The sequence below is a fragment of the Rhinatrema bivittatum genome, chromosome 1 (assembly GCF_901001135.1).
Source record: "Rhinatrema bivittatum chromosome 1, aRhiBiv1.1, whole genome shotgun sequence".
NCBI lineage: Eukaryota > Metazoa > Chordata > Amphibia > Gymnophiona > Rhinatrematidae > Rhinatrema > Rhinatrema bivittatum.
Window position 1 is genome coordinate 770089285 of NC_042615.1, and position 19230 is coordinate 770108514.

Below are 19230 nucleotides of genomic sequence, written 5' to 3' on the forward strand. Positions count from 1 at the left end.
CTCTCCACCAATTTTATCCAGCCTACCGTTTTGATATAATTTGTACCCTGGTATCACAGTGTCCCACTGATTATCCTCCTCACATCAGGTCTCTTGAGATGCCAAATTATGCCCACCTCTTCATTCAGTGTTTTACACTTAACTCTCCCATCTTATTTTGTAGACTTCTAGTATTTGTATATGGACATTTCAAGATATGTTTTTTGTTTGAATTAACAGCCTGCTTATCAGTTAACAGGGGTAATTTGGAATCTTTCTGCTTTGTCTGCTCTTTACTTAAAAAGCACCTGGTCCACTTTAGAATTGATTCAACCTAGTCTCCCAGTTCCCTTAGTATCCTGCAAAGATACTTCATTCTGAACAACCGTTGGCTTTCCCCCATCATTTAGTTTAAAAGCTGTGCTGTCTCCTTTTTAAAGGTTAATGCGAACAGCCTGGTTCCACTCTGGTTAAGGTGGAGTCTATCGTTTTTGGAAAAGGCAGCCCTTCCCCGAAACGATGCCCAGTTCTTAATAAACCTAAAACCCTCCTCCTCCTTGCAGTAGGCACCAATCAGAAAAATAAACCACATAAAAATGTTTGTGAAATGAAGAAATGATTTATTTTAAAGTGCAAAATCAAGAGAGGATTAACAATTCTTGTAGAAGTGGTTCTACAAAGGGAGAACCATGTTACTGTAATCCGTAAATACAGTTAGCACTCATCCCAAGATACCTAGCTCGTTCTTGTCTGCAGTCACCAACCTCAGTGTCATCGCTTACCCTATTAGCACTGCTGCTTGGCAAATTTTCAAGAGATGCGTCAATAGCTTTGGTAAAGTATTGCTGGTTATTTCATTCAATTTATATTCCACCTTTCAAACTTAGCCTGTCTTAGTGGAAAGAATGTTTTTTCTTTCTAAAACTAGTAATTGTTAGCATCCCACTGCCTGCATCATTTAGCACTAATGCAATGCTAGGATGTGATATATAACAATCTCTACGCTAAGCTAGTAAGAAGCTACTAAGTGCATCATATGTTAAATTTAAGCTAAAACAATTTTTAAAAAACGGAAGTATACGAATTCCAGAAAACGGATAATTTTTTTATCACATACACTTTAACCGCTACATTAGACGTTAGTTGCTAAAGAATATTTTTACATCAGCACAAAATTAAGAAAAGTAATATCGGAATATAAACTCTGGGTCAGAAAACCGAAGTCATCACAGGATATGCCCAGAGCATTTACGCATAAGCAACGGTAGTCAATATCCATTGTTTTTACATCTATTTTTCAAAAGCCTTTCTAGAAATCAGGCAGCAAACCACAACAATCGGCCTTTGCATCCCAGCGGTGACCGCAAGCTGATGGAAAGCTGCGCTTGGAGGCTCAGAAGCCGTCAGACAAATTGGAATCGATAACTCTCATCGCCAACGCCCGGGGCCTCAGAATGTGTCACCATGGAGACCCGCCGCAGCCAGACAGAGGCAGGCAAAGCCTCGCTCCACCTTGTCGCTCCCTCGCAGCTTCTCACGCTGGAAGACGCAGTTCCCAGAACTGCAAAACTGAAAAAAAAAACGATAGAAATAGAAATGTAAAACTCCGTTCCAAGTTGCAACCAGGGCCCAGAGTCCACCATTCACTCCACCACCTTAGCTTACGCCATCTGGGGGCAACGGCTGCCAGGTTTTCATGAAAGAACAAGCACTTTTTTCCAAAAAAACAAGCCCAAAAAAAGCCCAAAACACGTGAAATTGAAACACCAATGTCTGTGAGTCGCATAGATGACAAAGGAGCTTAACTTTTTGCATGTTGCAGGTCTACATGATGTGCAAGAATATCACACTTACAAATTTGCACATAGCCTTACTCTCATTGCTGACAACAGACTGAATCCATGCTTTTAGTTCACATTCCTCTTCCCACGCTTAGCAGTATCTTTCAGTTCCTTACTTTAGCTATAGTAGATCAAATCCATTTAGTAGTGTAGCAGCCAATGTCGGAAACAGTAGGTATGGCCAGGCTTTTTACAAAGGTGATCTGCTGCAGGGAGAAGAAATGAGAAAAAAAAAAAAGCAAAATTAGATAAAATCAAAAGTGGTTGTAGAACAAATAAAAAAAAATAGCATTACAAGTTTCCATGTTACATTATTTTTTACCTTAGTCAGCAGGTATGGACAAGCTTTCTTTTTGTCAAAATAAGAATTGTTTATAAAGGTGATCTGCTGCAGGGAGAAGAAATGAGAAAAAAAATAGACTAAATCAAGTGGTATAGAACAAATTAAAAAACACCAGCCCCTCACACTCATTCCCTCCTCGGAGCACATCCCTGGCCCCCACACACCCATTCCCCCCCTCCAAGCACATCCCTGGCCCCCACACACTCATTCCCCCCTCCAAGCACATCCCTGGCCCCCACACACTCATTCCCCCCTCCAAGCACATCTCTGCCCCCCTCTCATTCCTCCCCTCCTGATACCTGGTTGTAGCCAGCTGAGTGCTACACTCCCTTCAGCATTCAGGTCTGCAACTGCACAGCGGATTCCTTCTCTGTTGCTTGCAGCAATGCCGTGCTAGCCTTCCAGGTCTGCCCACATGCGATGATGTTGATGTCTGGGTCTACCTACACACGTGCTCCTGTGAAGATTTGCCGATCTAATTGGCTTACTGCTGCAATAATTTAGGGTGCGCCTGCTATGGCCAGGCCTCATCGCAGCAGCAGCCAATCACTGCAACATCAGAACACAGGTCCCGCCCAACAAGCCCCCAAAAAAACCGCGATTGGCAGGAAAAATAGCCCAATTAAAAGCAACCCGCGAATCGGGGAAAAAAAAACGCGAATGACTAGCAAAAGAAGCCCAATCTCGCGGGAAATAAGCGAGGTTGGCAACACTGCGGCGTGACGTCAGCTTCCAGCCGCCATGTTTGACGGCGCTCTGGGGCTAGGAGCTCGACATCTCTATGGCCAGTGGCTCCGCCGTCATTGTGTGTGCAAAGAGAGAGAGAGAGGGTTTTCTCTTTATAAGCCGCGCGTTCCCGGATGTGAATGGATTACAATGTATCTTTCAGGGAAACGTGCTATTATCTATGTCTCCACGGGAGTCAATGATGAGAAATCTGTAAACTTGGAACAAGTTCTTTCTGGTTAGCGAGGGGGACACAATAAATATATACCAGCTAGTACACTTTATTTTACGAAACAAATGAGGTTTTAAAGGACACAAAGAAAGGAAAAGAAAAAAGTTGGATTTTTTGGACTGGGGATATTTTTTTTTTTTGTGTGTGTGATTTTTTTTTTTTAATTTTTGGAATTTGTTCTGATTGCTTGTGGATGACCAATACAAAGCCAGATATAATTTATAAACGTGGATACCCCAACCTTATTGGATCAAGACTATTATTTAAAGTACTTTTGGTTCAGCATATGTGAAATAAGCACTGCAGAAGATTTCTTAAATCTTGTGTTTTTCTTTTCTTTTTTTTTTTTTTTTGCTTGGAATATTGAACATTTTTGTGGCTATTAAGGTAAAGTTGTGTTTGCTGTCACACTTATTATTTTTATTTTTTACAATAATAAATGTTGATCCCAATGTGTAAAAAGAGCAAATTATGTAATAGTATATTGAGTGTTTCTGTATAGACTTAGGAAAGTACACGAGACTAAAAATATATATATGTGGAGAAAATAAGGGCTTTATTTTCTGCTTGGGAAACGGTACCTTGCGGGACAAAAAAAAAAAAGAGAGAGAGAGAGAGAGAGAGAGAACGAGGTAGTTGGAATAGACGGGGCCTAAAATCATTGGAAATAACCTAAACCGGGTGCACGAAATAATCGGGAGGATATCGCACTTAAAAGATGATTGTAAATCAAATGACGGATTTGGAAAAGTTTGCAGCAATACTCTCTTGGAAAATCTTTTTTTTTTCTTTCTTTCTTTAAAATTTGAATAAATATAGACAAACTCTGAATGGCATTTCAGCCGCCGAGAAACAGTAACAGCGTAAGCTGGCTGAAGTAGACAAACTAGGTATCGGATGGCAGCAGGCGCAGGACTCGTAACTTGCTTTCCCATGTGTGTGTGTGTGTGTGTTTGTGTGTGTGTCGCTGTTGAGTAGATAGATGTGGAGGGGATGGAGGATCGGCACTGTTAGGCACTAACCCCCCCCCCAGGCTGCAGGATTTCTGCTTGGACTTTCGGTCGCCTTGTAAAGCTGTGGCATGTTTCCTTCCCCTGCCCGAGCTCTCTGAGGTTGGTGAGGGGCACAGCACCCCCGGTGCCAGAAACGCATGTGTGTGTCTGTGATGTGCGCCCATAATTATTTTGCCCTGATCTGAAACTTGCTTTGAAGGCTTGGCTTGCGGAGGAGTCGTGCCTGCACGGGGCAGTGGCTCGGTCGTGCTTTGTAGTGGGTTTTTTTTTTTTGGGGGGGGGGGGTCGTGCCCCCCACCCCGCTCCCGGTTGTCCTGCCCTGAGGAGACTTTCCCTTCCTCTCGCTCTCCTCGTTGGGATCTCTCTGGCCCCTGTGCTTGCCCCCGGTGTATGTGGTAGGAGCTTCTTTGCCTTTTTTTTTTTTTTTGTCCCGGGCGCACGTGTGAGCTGCTATTTCCACGGAGTGGAAGGCTCCCGGCAGCCCCGACCAAGGCCTGACTTTTCTCTGTTCCAGAATTTTAGGGTTTGGGCTAATTGCAAAAAAAAAAATCCGAGTTTGCCAGGCAAACCCCTCTCTTTCCCCCAGACATATTTTTTTGTGTGAGCCCGTTGGCAAAGAAGCATATTCTTTTTCTTCCAAGCCGTTTCACATGCACCAAATCAAAAAGTTAGGAGCGGATGGCTTCCTAGTTTGCTTTCGGTCGGGTCCATTCATTTCTCTCTTTTACCTCCTGTTGCATAAATGATGCGCTGAAAGTGCCTCCTTGGTTTTTTTTTTTTTTGGAAGGGATCTGCTTTAGGCATGGATGTGTTGATGGTTTGCTCGCCTCTCTGGAAATAAACAATCGTGATTTTTTTTTTTTTTTGTTACTTGCTCCCTTCTCCATCTTTCGACATTTCTCCCCCACGTCCCCCCAGTCTCCAAAATCCGATTGTTTACTAACGCTCGGGACTGGGTTTCTGATTGCGGTTATTTCCATGTTTCTAGGTTTGTGTGATTTTGCTAAAATGCATCACCAACAGCGAATGGCTGCCTTAGGGACGGACAAAGAACTCAGTGATTTACTGGATTTCAGTGCGGTAAGAAACAACGGTGGAAATTAAACAACAGCTGTAACAATCTCTTCTAGCTGCTCTGTTAACCTAAAAAAAAAAAAAAACCCAAACCCTATGATCTAAGTTCTGTACATGAATAATTTTAATCGGCAATGCCCATGGTAAATATATGCACGCTTTTTCCCCCCCTAAAGTGACTTTTTAACATTTTATTTTGTATGTAATATAGCTAGGTAGATAACGCAAGCTCTTGTTCACTGCTTATTCTCTCTTCACTCCGTATTGTAGTTTTTCTGGATCTCTAAAGAGTCTTGGCAGATTTCCCACTAGTCACTTTTTTTTTTTTGTTCTTCCTTTTTTTCTCCCACCTTTTGTAAAAAATTTTTAAAACGACAACCTACTTTTGTCCGGAAGTGTGGGACACATTGTGCTATCGTAGCTGATCTGATGTACAGTGTACATAAGTAAAATGCCTGTTCCTCTTTCTACCCCCCCTCCCGCCAGCCCCCTCCCATTCCAAGATTCATGCCCTGTTTTTTGGTTTCTTTGTTTTCTTGTACACCTCATTGGATGCCAGCATTCACTGGACGTGTTGAGTTTTGCAGTAGCCCACTACAGAATTTTTTACCCCCTCCCTAAATTTCAAATGAGATTGGTCTAGAGAGGCAGTATTTGCAAACCACCTTGCAAATGAGACTTATTTAACTAGGTTAAAGAATTTCCTTTAGAGAGATGATGGCTTTCGGAAGTTTGGACAGGAAATGTAGCCTTAGGCAGTCTGCAGCCCCTTTGGATGTGATACTTTTCATTTGATAGATTTTTTTTTTTTGCAATCTCTGACTCAGTGAAGGTGCGTATCCAGTAGACACGTCGAATAAGAGAAACCAATTAGAATCTAAAAAAAAAAACTGGAGAGTCTTGCTTCAAATTGCTCTCATGTTAGACGAAATGATAATTTAGTGCAGGTGGCACTTGAATTATTTTGGTGCACATGACACGGAAAAATCATTGACGGACATGGACATTGCTGCTGTTCTTATGGCAAAGGTTCAAATAATCCCCCCCCCATCCCCTCTCCCTCCCCGTGTCCTCCCTCCCACACTGTTTTTAAGGATAGTTTCAGGATGGGTCCCACAATGAATCAATCCAATAACACCACATATGGTCTCTGGAATTTAGTAGGTGCTAGGAGAATAATGTGCATGTTGCATGACTAGAAAACTAGAGGGAGATAGGAAGTTCCAAGTTCAGGTCAGATTTATCTTGTTTAATTGAGTTTCCTGTTTGTAACTTGTTTTGTGCGTTATTTGTGGGTGGTGTGCCATTGAGTTTTCGTCTGCTTAACAGTATAAAACCTCGTTTCTTTATCTAGTGCTGCTTTATCTCTTTTAGATGTTTTCGCCTCCTGTAAGCAGTGGGAAAAATGGACCAACCTCTCTGGCAAGTGGACATTTTACTGGCTCAAGTATGTAAATTGTCTTTGGCTAGCGTGCTTTATTCAAAAATAATATGGTCATACTAATAGGAGCCGCCTTGCTTGTGCTAGACTAAGTTGGGTACTCATTGAGACTTCATGTGAATGGTCTGCCCTTTTTTTTTTTTTAAAATGATATTTTTTTTTTGTTTGTTTTTCTTAAGTGTCTATGTACATTTTCAATGCATTCTATCTAGTCTTGCTACAATGTGCTAAACAAACTAGTTAACATGTTTCTACCTTTCCACAAAGAGAGCAAATACCGTAAATCAAACAAAATCACAGAATGGAAGTGTTGCCTGAATGTATGGCAATCCACACTGAAAGAGGCAGATGAGCGCATTACTGATTAGACAGATGGACCTGCCAATGTTTAACTCTGGTGCCGGTGTTAGAGCTTGACTTGTACTGGAAATATCTGTAGACATTCTCACCAGTTCCAGTTTAACCACTAAAAATACTTTCATTTTGAACTGAGTTAAATACATGGACGGTGCTGTTACCTCACTGTATCTCCTTTCAAGGTCATTTCATTCTTACTTTTTTGTGTGTCTGCTCCATTTGCAAATCATGGGCAACTTTTTTTTTGCTTGTGTAAAAGAAAAATAGACTCCTTGTTTGATAATGGGAAACAGAGATGTCAGGGTTTTTCCACAAAGGGACCTGTATGTCACTGACTATCTGGCATCCTCGGACGGGTTTTAAACAGAGGTAGTATTTAAATGTGTATCACAGCTCGCTAATTAGAAATGAAAAGTGGCCAAGATTTACCCGTGTGAAATTTCTTTATGCAGCTCACATTGGGTTTTATTTAAAAGGGCTCCCTACATTGTTCTGTGCAGTCTTGCGGACTGGGCGCAAATGCACGTCCAGTTGGAAGAGATCTGGCACTTGTGCAGTGTTGCCTGTACAGATTATTATTTTACACCGGGATGCTTAACGTCGACAAATCCTTGTTCCACAACTGGAAGTATTGGTTAGTCTCTGCGTACTGATGCCAGTCGGTGCTTCAGCACTAAACGGACCTTTTGCATTTTAAGCTATTCATCCCATGCAGCCATTTCATGAAGTTCATTGACTATTTCAAACACAATCATGGTAGCTGAAGAACGATCTTTGGGACCATTTTTTTTATTAGTAGACCCATACAGCATTTTGTTTTTAATATGTAGTTGCCGAACACTCTCAGCCTGTGCTGCTTGACCCTTACAGATAACTGGTTGGTTCTTTCTGGTGTGTCCTTTTTATGCAGTGACTTCTGCTGTGGACCTGCTTCATAGGTTGGAAAAAAAAATCACAGAGATTCGGTGTTAGTTTGTCTAATCCTATTTACGTCACTTTATTTTACAGAGCGAAAAAACATACAAACTGTCACCTTTTCAAAAATATTATCACACGATATTTCTAACAAATCCACTTGTTTATGGGCAGCATTTCTTCATAAAGGCCGCAGCCACCTTTGTAGTGGTTTTTGTTTTTTTTTAGGCCAAATAAGTGGACTTACATGTAGGGATTTCCCTGAAGGCTGGTGCTTGAGGTCAGTTTGATGAGAGTTCACAAGGGAGTTATATATCTAATGACAAAAAACAAAAACCCAAAACCTTTGAAATGGATGCTGTTTCAGTGGTACGTTTTTCAGTAGCTGCAAAAGTGAAACTTAATATAATTTTAGCACACCTCTTTGGCATGCAAATTGTTTTAATGCATTGATGTAAATTAGTACCCTTGAGATAAGGAGCATTTGATAGTGCATGCGATCTTTTTTCCACTTTATAGTTCAACTCATATGCACTTTTAACATTTTGAATTTCATGTTTTGTAAATATAGCTTATAAACATCATAGGATGATAACACTAACAGAATAGAAATCATATATATCTATATATCTATACCTCTCTCTCTCTCTCTTTATATATATATATATATATATATATATATATATATATATATATAATAGGGTATGTATACATGTGTGTATATATATATATATATATGTATGTATATATATATATATATTTATATGTTTTTATATATGATGTATATGGTTGTGTGATATATATATATATATATACATACTCACATACACAGAAGGCATGATACTTTAGCAGCACATATTAGTTAACAAGTTTTACATTTAACACTGGTTACATTTTGTGCATGATTTTTTTATATTGTATAATTGCTGGTTTATAAACTAGAGATTTTGAAGTGAGCACACAGTGGTTGAATGGTAGGTGAAGAAAACCTAAGCAACAATTAAGCTAATACCACCTCCTGGTGCCTTTGTGTCCATTTCCTATAAAACTGTGCTTGCAGGAAGGAAAAGGTGGGACTGGTGCTGTTTTTGTTTCATGTGCTCATAGAGTGGCAACCGTTGGTCCCCACTTTGCTGATGCATGTCCGTAGGGCTGGGAGCATACGCAGAGAATGAGCTCTCAGTTTGGGGAAAAGTGAGCTTTTGCAGAATACTTTGGATACCAGTGCACAGCAGGTTCAGCATAAAAGAATTTAGAAGCCTGAGATTTTATTACATAATTTATTTGCATTGGGCCAAATTATATTTTTTTAATTAAATCAAATTACACAAAGTGCAAGAGATGTTTTCCAACTTTTTAATTTTATAGTGCTAGATGAACTAAGCCGAATGTTCTTCTTGTTTCCCATTGGCCAGATGTACTCAGGATTTATTCTTTTGTATCTGCTTTAAGATTGTCATTTCATGTATTGGAGAGACACAGATGTCATCCCTATGTACTGACTTGATGCTGCTTTGCTTTCAAGTCTTTAATGGGTTCAGAAAGAGTGTGTACAAGGTTAAGAAAAACAAGGAGAAAAGACCCCATCTATCCCCCATCTTATCCAAGAGGAGCACCATCTTGCATTTTAAAGTCACTTAATACTTAAGCGTGTGATGGCCCAGGAAGATTTGTAATGCGTGCATTAAAAAAAAAAAGGTAGAAATTTAGTCTTTCATTTTTTCAGTCTTGGCTCCCCATCACCTTTAGAAGTGGTGAGGCTACAAGGGAGAAAGGAATGTAACCTGAGACACAGTTCTGACATTCCCAGGAAGCATTTTTCACATGAAAAGCTTTTGTCAGCCCAGTAAAGGACCAGCAGGTTTTGTTTGATGTTTGCAGGTGTTCAGCAGAGAAGCACTAACGCAATTCAGCCATGATGGTTCAGCGGCCTTACTAGGGGGAATTGTTGGGGACAGGCAGGAATTTTGAGGAGTCTTCCCCTAGACTTTGCTTTCCGTCTGTGTGCTGATTTGAAGCAGGCACCAAATAGTTAATCATTGCTCTTGTCAAGCAAACCCGGGCAGAACACAGATGGGTTGAATTTGGTTTCCAGGACTGATATTAGGAAGAAAAAAGAAAAAAGCTAAACTACAAAATATTTGTTTTAGACAGCCTCACAGTGTTATGACCATGCAGTGAACTAGTTTTCCTGACAAATAAGTATTTTTGATTCAAACATGGTTTGGTTTTTGCGGTAGTATTTGCTGAGTTTAACCAGTAGCAATCGGCTACTAGCTTTCTTTTATCTGTTGATGAAATAGTTTTTATTTATTGTGTTTGTGAATAGATTTTTGTAATGTATATTTATGAAACTGTTAGTCCTAAACAGTTTTAGATTCATGCATATTGGCCACATTAGTTGCCCTTTTTGGATTTCAAACCATTTAACCCTGGCCACTTAGCCTTTTCTCGTGCCTTACCTTTTCCTGCTGCTTGTCTGCCCTCCGTGACTCTCTTTGTGTGGCACTTTTGGACTTATGTTTCCCCCGACTATTGTGTTTTCCCTCAAGTTTGAAAGCATTCAGTAAAGATTGCCCACTGCACATGTATTCTGAAGATGGCATAATAAGGGGCCTTGAGAAAACAGCACAGTCTTTGTGTTTGGTCATTCCTACAGAAGTCTTTGTCAACACAGACATCACCAGATAAAAAGTTAATCGACTTAAACTCTACAAAAGCGTTCTTCTCTTCCTACTCTTTAGATCGACTGTAACCTTAACTATAAAAAATCTTGATTAAAATCCAACATTTGTTTCAACAAATTCATCAATTCTGGCTTTCCGAAAACCTCATTCACATGTGGGTACACGCAGTTGTCATTTAAAGCTGAGGCATTCGGCGAAATGGGTTCTTAATTTGCAGTTTGTATCTGAGCAATGGAGCACGCTAGTGTTGTCATTGTTTTAAGTTTAAATTTTGATTGTTTTTCTTTTTTTTTTTTTTTAAATATATGAATTACTGTAGTAATTTTGGCCAAAGGATTTAATCTGGGCCATGCTTACAGCATGCTTTCACTACAGTTTGAGAAATCTTCAGCATGCCGTAGTGTATACAGCTTTTTAATTGAAATGAACATTTGATCAGGTGGTGGTTAAAATGTAGCTGCTGTTAACACACATACTGTATTGGACTTCAACAACGTGATTTTATTCCAAAAACTGGTTTTGGATCTGTGCAGGCTGTCATCTTTCAGGGTGAGTTTGTTGCGCTGTCTTGTTATAGAAATGAAAAAAAAAATATCTTGAATGTCTTCATGGAAGAATTGCAGTTTGCCTTCAGTTGAGATCAGGATTTGTATATATCCCCTGGCAAATCTGAAGAATTATTGTTAGAGTAATTTGCATGTTGTTGCCTTCACACAAAATAACCCATTGTTATGTGATTTTCCTACAGTTTGTAAAATAAACCATCGTATGTGAATTGGAAAATAAAGCAGCATTAAAAATATGTATTATTCACTTGGTTAGCTGCTGTGAGTGTCCAGATATTTAAGAAACTTCTATGTGTTTGCTCATTTTAGCTTGATGACTAATGATGCACAGTGATACTCAAGAAAAGTACAATTTGGATTTTTCTTTGCTGTTGGATAGCTAGGAATACACAATTTCCTTTTGAGCTTTCTAGCTATCAGCATTAGTCTGGTCTCTAGGACACTTAACATCTGAATATTTTTATTCTGAAAAGAATTGAAAGGCTTGTTAAGACAGAAGCTTCACTATTACTATGTGCATTTTAATTGAGTTGGCCTTCCTTCAGATTTTATATTTTTATTTAGAAACAAGCTGGGGGTGATCCCTTTTTCTTGGGCTAGCTTAATGCAGTCATGATGGCTACTAGGGTTCAGGAGCTATTTATCAGAAATGTGTTAGTTCAGTAAAATGCCATCACCAGCAGCTTGTTTGTTGACCTTTGTTTCTGCCTCACCACATGGACTAAAAGACTTCAACCTTATTACATACATGATATATTTTTATTTGAAATAAATGTTCTCAGGTGTCTTCAAATTGAAAGAAATAAGAAGATGCAGAAACGTCTTGATGAATCAAGGTCATTGCTTGCTGCATATTTGGTGTTTTAGGAAAAATGTATGCACAATGTAACTGCAGATATTCTGTCGTTACACTCACTTGCTGTGCACTATTTAAATATACAGACCAGTACTTTTTCTCTTTTCATTTTTTATGCCAGGCTGACCTTCTTAGCTGGATTAAGTGTAGCATGTTGCGAGATGAGGGATTGAGAAAGCCTAGTAGGCCAATCTACTTTGATTGGTTTCTTTAATGCCTCTTTTAATGACTGCACCATCCGCTTTAACCAGGTTATTTGTCTGGGGTTGGCAAGTTGCAATGGTGACAGCCATAATGAGATTTCCTTGCACAAAGTCCTTGATGTTGTGAGAGGTAAATGCAGACGTGTTGTGTTCAACACATTCATGTCCAGTAGCCCATGAGTTGCTAACTGCTATTGAAGCACAGTTGTTGCAGCTGATGCTTGCCAGGATACTGTGATCACTTCAAGCCACCTTTGTCATAGTTTCATAGTCACTTCCCAAGGAAGTGTGGGGCTTTTTGTGGGTTGTGTCTTGATATCTGGCATGTGTTATACTTCTTGACAACCCTTTCATTGTCAGCATCTATTCCAGGCCACCAGGCTTACCCCCTGGCTATCATTTTCATATCTACAACAACAGGACACATGTCATATAACATGGCTAGAATGACCTGATGACATTTCCCCAAAGAAAACATCCATTGTGGGCTGATAGTTCATGTTGCCTGCTTGAAAATGGTCTGGACTCCTCAGGCAGTTTACTGTTTGACCATCCCCTCAACACCTAGTTCAGTACATGGGCCAGGATAGGGTTCTTTGCAGTCAGCCTAGCTATCTGGACAGTCTGGAGAGGAGAATCGGGAAGAGTTTCTAAACAAAACTTTGGAAAGAGGTGGAATATCAAAGTCTGGTACTGTAGCGATAGGTGGCTCAAGACATCAGCATAGGAAATTGCTTTGGCACATCAATGTGTACTCATAAGCACTCAGCATGGAACCCCATTGCTGCATTCATGGTGTCAAAACAAGGGGGTGCAGACTTGTCTTTGGAGAAAACGCCCAATAGAGGCTTGTGGTCAGTATGGATTTCAAAAGCCTTGCCTTACACATAGCTGTGTAACTTTTTAACTCCAGCTACCAAAGCAAGCACCTTTCTATCAATCTGAGCATAATACAGTTCAGATGAAAATAAGGCTCAAGAATAGTAAGCAGTCAGTGCCTCCTTGTTACCTGGCAACACATGTCTCAGTACTGCCCCAGCACCATGTGATGAGGAATTGGTAACTAGGAGAAGCCTCTGTTTGTCATAGTGAATGAGCAGAGTCTGATGTGTTTTAATGTTCCGGAAACTGCCCATATTTTGGTGTGGCCACTTCCATGGCACCGGTGTATGGAGAAGGTTGTGTATCGGATCAGGGAGTATTACCTTTTGTCGAAGAAACATATAGAAATTGAGCGTCCCCGTAAATGAACTCGGCTCATCTTTAGAAGCAGGCTCAGAGGCATCATAGATTGCCTTTACCTTGTCTTCTGTTGGTTGGATTCCTGAAGCATCAATGCGATAGCCCCAAAATGTGACACTAATAGTCTCACTGTCACATTTATCTTTCTTTGCTCGAAAACCTGACTTTTCAATTTAGAGTAGGATTTCCCTTAAGTCACTCAGAGATTTCATCCTCATGCTGCCATGATCAAGATCATAATATGGTGCAATACTGGGAACTCCAGCCCATAATATTTTTATGAAGCACTGAAAGATGCCTGGTGTAAAAGAGCTTCGGAATTGGAGACATTTAACTCTGAAAACTCCTCCGTGAGCAAAAAATTCCCTGGGCATCAATAGGTTCTTCATCTCAATCAATTGCTAGTAGGCTTGTGCGAGGTCAAATTTTGCAAAGATCTTTACTCCAACAAATGTGGTGAGAAATTGTTTAACCACAGGCATGGGTTGCGGGCGATCTTTAAATGCTTTGTTAATAGTGCACTTATAATCTTTGCAGATCTGCACATGTCCATTCTGCTTTATCACTGGTATAATGGGTGTGGCCCATTTTATATGTGTAACTGGTTTTAAGCTACCTTATGCTGTGAGATGCTTGAACTCTTAGGGCATAGTGCAAAAGGCACATACGACAAATTACACTACTGGTCCCTTTATAAGCTCCCCAGAGAACACCTGAGGGAATTCATCCATGACATCTTTGAGATGCCCATCAGTGATGACATGGACATCTTGGATATTGAGTCCTAAAGGTGTGAATCTTTACATGATTATGAGTGGCAGCATCCCCTAAAAAGGGGCCATAACAAGCAATTACCTACCACACAACTTAGTTTGCTTTACGCTTCCTGTGAACTCAGTATTCAGTCTATTGTAATAGCAGAGGCTGCACAACTTGGGTGAATAACTTGAGAGGGTTATCACTAATAACTGGCACTCCAGACTTAATCATTCTCCATTTCACATCCATTGATCCGGACCATTATTTTCCAACCTTTTCCAACCCAAGGCACATCTATATTAATAAAACTGTTGTGCGGCACATCAGTCGCCATGGGGCAGGCATGGATTCATGGTCAGAAAAAGAGCTAGGAAAGCATGGAAAGTCCTCCTACATTTTAAAACAAAAGGAGAGAAAGGACAGGGGGATACGTCAACTGATCACAGTGGACCATCTCCTCCATATATAAGTGCAGGAGAAAGGGAGATGCCCGTGTGGTGCAGGCGGATGGCTCAGTAGAGCTCCTTTACTGCTACTGCTTCCAGCACTCAGAATAAGTCATGGTCATTGCTCAGGCCCTAGAAATGCCTCACTTAAGCCTGGGGATAAGACAGAGGCTGGAAAAACTCAAGAGGAACGTCAGGAAGGGGGAAGACAAGGATGTGTGGGGGTGCGTTAAGTGTGTTGAGCAAAGCAGGCCCCAGCTATCCATGTCCTCCTTGCTGCCCATTAAAAAGGCAGGCACGATTACCCTTGTTGTAAGAAAGAAGCTCCTAACCTATTTAAGAATCACAACTGGTGTTTCTTGTTGCTGCAAGGTGCCGAGAGCAGAGCCCAGGTGTTGGTCTGGATTTGAGCATTCAGGCAGGCAGTGGTGACTTTTGTGTGGCACACACCTGTGAAGGCACACCAGTCTTCAATGGATTACTGGTTGGGGAAACACTGATCTGGGCTGCTAACACTTCTGAATTATTTGACTCCATGTCCTGCAGGCTAGATGTGATGGAGTTACCCAGTCTCATCCCTCATTGCTGTGTTGAGCGTTATTTGTAAATCAGGGTCCTTTTTCTTCACACTCCATCTCTCGCTACTGAGTTTTGATCTGAAAATACATTCAATGTGTTTTTGTTTTGCAAAAATAACATGCTGTCCCCTTAAATCTACATACTGAGCATTAATGCTTTCCTCTGTAACTGAAACACAAGTTTGGAAGCACAGCCCCTTCAGTTGGCTGCTGAGTGATAGTCTTATTGTGGTTGACAATTGTGGTTGACAGCTGTGATCCAGCAACCATTTCAGCTGCCAAAACCTTTTCTTGTGCTGTTGAAAGGGTCAGGTTTGGCTCACCAAGGAGGCTGTACTGAAGTGCTTCATTCTGGACCCTGCTGACTAGATGGTCATGAAACATGTTATTGAAGAATTTGCCAAATTTTCAATGCTCTGTGATTCTGCGCAGCTTAGCCATGTAGGTGGCAATGCTGTTATTGCACCCTTGATTTTGCTTGTGGAACTGAAACCTTTGGATTATGATGGATGGTGCAGGTGAGAAATGGGCCTTTAGCAACACTATGGTCTCCTTAACCTTTGTAGTATTTAGAAGACTGGCAAGGCCAGTGAATGTGTGATGGCATATGTCTTTTCCCCAAGAGAACAGCCTGTTTCTGTTCATGGATCCCAATCGTATTTGCTTCCGGAGAGAATGTCTATCTGCCTAAGAGTCTCTGCATTGGGTTTTCCCACGTCAAATTCCTGAATGTGACCAACAATGGCCTTAGCTTACCAGAAAATCTATATATTTATTCATTTATTTATTTAGGCGTTTTATATACCATCTTTCCAAAAGAAGATCACAACAGTTTACGATATCAGCATTCATATTCTTGGTCAACGATCACATACTGTGTGTCAACATTGACATTCTAGGTCAACACCACAGCAAAAACATAAGCTCATATTCATACATATTCTAGGACATCACAATAGCTACTAACATAATCTAGTTCATATTCATACATTTTCTAGGTCAACACAACAGTAAATACAAATTCTAATTCTACTAACAATACACTTTACATAGTTCATTACTTATTGCTTGCTTTACTAACATTATCACTAGTACTGACGCTGAAGTTATCAGCATATTGGTATTTTACGTTAAATCGTATACATTTCTAAAGAGCCATGTTTTCAGTTCATGCTTGAAACTCTTTCTTTCTGTTATCTAATGTAATGACTCTGAAAGTGAGTTGCGCAACTTGGGGCCTGCTATGGAAAACATTTGGTTTCTTATTTGCGTTAGGTGTGTATTCCGAGTGTAGGGTACCATTGAAGTCCTTTGTTTTGTGATCTTAAGTCTCTCTGTGGTGTGTAGGGTTGAAGTACAACTCCTAATAAACATGGGTTAATATTGTTGATGATATTGAAAATTAGAGTTAATACTTTATAATGAATTCTGGATTGTACAGGAAGCCAGTGCAGTGCAATCAGAGAGGGGGGTGGTGGTTTGAATTTCCTTGTCTCCAGTAAGAGTCGTGCAGAGGCATTTTGAAGTAATTGTAGTGGTTTTAGAAGACATGAAGGTAGGCCTAGTAAAAGGGAGTTGCAGTAGTCTAAGTCTGAAAATATTAGGGTTTGTAAGACAGTGCAGAAGTCCTGTATTGTTATCAAAGGTTTCAGTCGATGCAATATTCTCAGTTTGGAGTTTCCTGTTTTGATAAGTTTACTTATTTGCTTCATTTTTGTGAAGATTTGGTTTATTTCAAATTTAGATACTGGGTCGAATGAGTTCCATTTCAATTGACCACATTTTTCTTCAGGCTCATTTGTTGGTAAGCAGGGGGAGAATTGTGATTTAAGTGCATTGATTTTGTTTAACAACGAAGTAGCATATTCATTGCATGAATTCTTTATTTATTTTTTATTTTTATTTATTTAGCATTTTTTTATATACCGAGGTATAGCAGAGTTGCCTTCACTCTGGTTTACATACAGAAACAACATGTTACATAGAACGATGTATGAAGATTACAATTTAAAATTAACGATAGTAAATACAACAGGAGAATGTATAATGTAAAGTTGTAGTTATTTTTGATGGAGGAGGATGGGTCCTTGATTATGTTTTTAACTGTTTCGAGTAGGAGTTTGGAATGAAATATAACAACATGAATCTGTTTTGCGTAGTAATCTTTTTTTGCTTTATTGATTTGTTCACGGTATTTTGTTAATAGGGATTTGTATTTTTCTAGGGATTTTGTAGATTGGCATTTCCTCCATTGCTTTTCAGATTTTCTCAGGGTCTGTTTAGTGTGTCTTAGCACTTTGCTGTACCAAGTTTCTTTGTTTTAGTTGTGTTGCCTTCATTTTGGAATGTTTTTTTTCTAGACTGGGCAGTGGGTAGCCCATGTGGAGGATTAGCCTAGTGGTTAGAGCAGTGGGCTATGCACCAGGAGAGCAGCGTTCAAGTCCTGCTGTTGCTCCTTGTGACCTTGGGCAAGTCACTTTACCCTCCATTGCCTCAGGTACAAACTTAGGCCAGGATTCATCATTCCTTGTGGATTGATGAACAAGGGGGGAAGCGGGTGGTCAGGCGATAGCCTGCAGCCGGCTGCACCACGGCAGTGTGGTTTTGCCTGCCGTACTGCACACTATTTTGCAGGCATAGTGCCAGCATGAAAGGTGATGCTATTTCCTGCGCTACTGCCGGCGATAATGTTCTAAACATCGCCAGCAGCGGTGCCACCGGCCTATTTCCCTAATCCCCTCCCTGACTCCTCCCCTCCACCTAATTTGAACGCTACTGCCGTGATAAGGCCCTAATGCATGTGATAATGGCCTTTCGTGGGTTGGAAAATAATCCCCTTAGGTTGTAAGCCCTCTGGAGATAGGGAAATGCCTTCAGTACCTGAATGTAATCCTCTTTGAAATGCTGCAAAAAGGCAGAGTATAAATAAATATTTCATTGATGATTTCATCCCACGAGTCAGAAGATGAGGAGGCATTATTGTTATCAAACTCAGTTATTTTAATTTTAATAGTTTCCGGTTCTATCTTTTTTTTCCCTCTGTGAAAGTTTGTTGTGTGGTGAGTAGAATTACTTCTGCCTTTATTAACTGGTGACCAGACCAGGGCAATATTTTGTGAGAAGAATTGATTACACTGTTATAGTGATTGGCGAAAATTAGGTCAGGGATGTGTCCACCGTCCGGCACCCGCCCACCACCACCACCACCGGCGTCCACGAGTGAGCGGCCGCAACGCCGAAGGCGCTTGCGCAGACAGGCGCGCGCATGAAAGAGCACAACAAAGGAAACTGCCCCTTTTGTGTGCCCCTTGGTGTGCTGTCTGCATGTAAGTTATAGTCCCCTACGATTAGAGTGGATTCTGGAGCTGGAAACGCTTTAGTGAAGATTTCGATTTGAGGTGAGCAGTCTTTTTGGAGAGTTCCAGGTGGGTTCTAGATCAAACCAATATTTAGCAGGGTGATTATAGTATTGCAACCTCACTGGGCAGGTTTAGCTCAACTTTGTAGGGTTTAAGCTCTTTTTTGGCAGATTATTAAGGGACCCCCCCACCTTTTCATTTGCGTCTGGGGAAGTTAAAGATATCGCAGTTGGGGCGATCAATTTGTTTTAGGAGGACATTACCTCTGTCTTTCAGCCGTGTTTCAGTAAGGCAGAAGATAGTGGGATTTAGTTCCTCTAGTACAGGGGTGGGCAGTTCCGGCCCTCGAGGGCCACAAACCAGTCTGGTTTTCAGGGATATCCCTAATGAATGTGCATGAGAGAAATTTGCATGCACTCTGCCTCAGTTGTATGCAAATCTATGTCATGCATATTCATTAGGATATCCCAAAACCTCCACAGGTTTGTGGCCCTCGAGGACTGGAATTGCCCACCCCTGCTCTAGTAGGTCATTTATCAGTGGGATTTTCTTTTTTTTTATAGTGATTGAACATTTAATAATAGGAGAATAAACATTAGGCAGGAAGGAATAG

At 40.6% G+C, this 19230-nt stretch overlaps 1 protein-coding gene and 1 long non-coding RNA gene across 5 annotated transcripts in view; one reads left to right on the forward strand and one right to left on the reverse strand.

Moving 5' to 3' along the window:
* Nucleotides 1-815: 815 nt before the first annotated feature.
* LOC115077470 lies at nucleotides 816-2754 on the reverse strand. Its single transcript, XR_003852975.1, has 4 exons — nucleotides 2463-2754; nucleotides 2143-2208; nucleotides 1854-2026; nucleotides 816-1548 (listed from the first exon to the last, which is right to left on the reverse strand). It is a non-coding gene; the product is annotated as an uncharacterized LOC115077470 (long non-coding RNA).
* A 2373-nt stretch (nucleotides 2755-5127) lies between these two features.
* The window catches only part of TCF4 (transcription factor 4), an 815154-nt gene continuing 801051 nt past the window's right edge, over nucleotides 5128-19230 (forward strand). For 2 of the 4 annotated variants that reach the window (XM_029579771.1, XM_029579775.1), the window contains exons 1-2: nucleotides 5128-5214; nucleotides 6583-6655. In XM_029579771.1, the coding sequence (XP_029435631.1) occupies nucleotides 5143-5214; nucleotides 6583-6655 (145 nt within the window). In that variant the 5' untranslated portion in view covers nucleotides 5128-5142. The remainder of the gene's footprint in view (nucleotides 5215-6582; nucleotides 6656-19230) is intronic. The other 2 variants (XM_029579788.1, XM_029579781.1) reach the window with 1 other exon arrangement.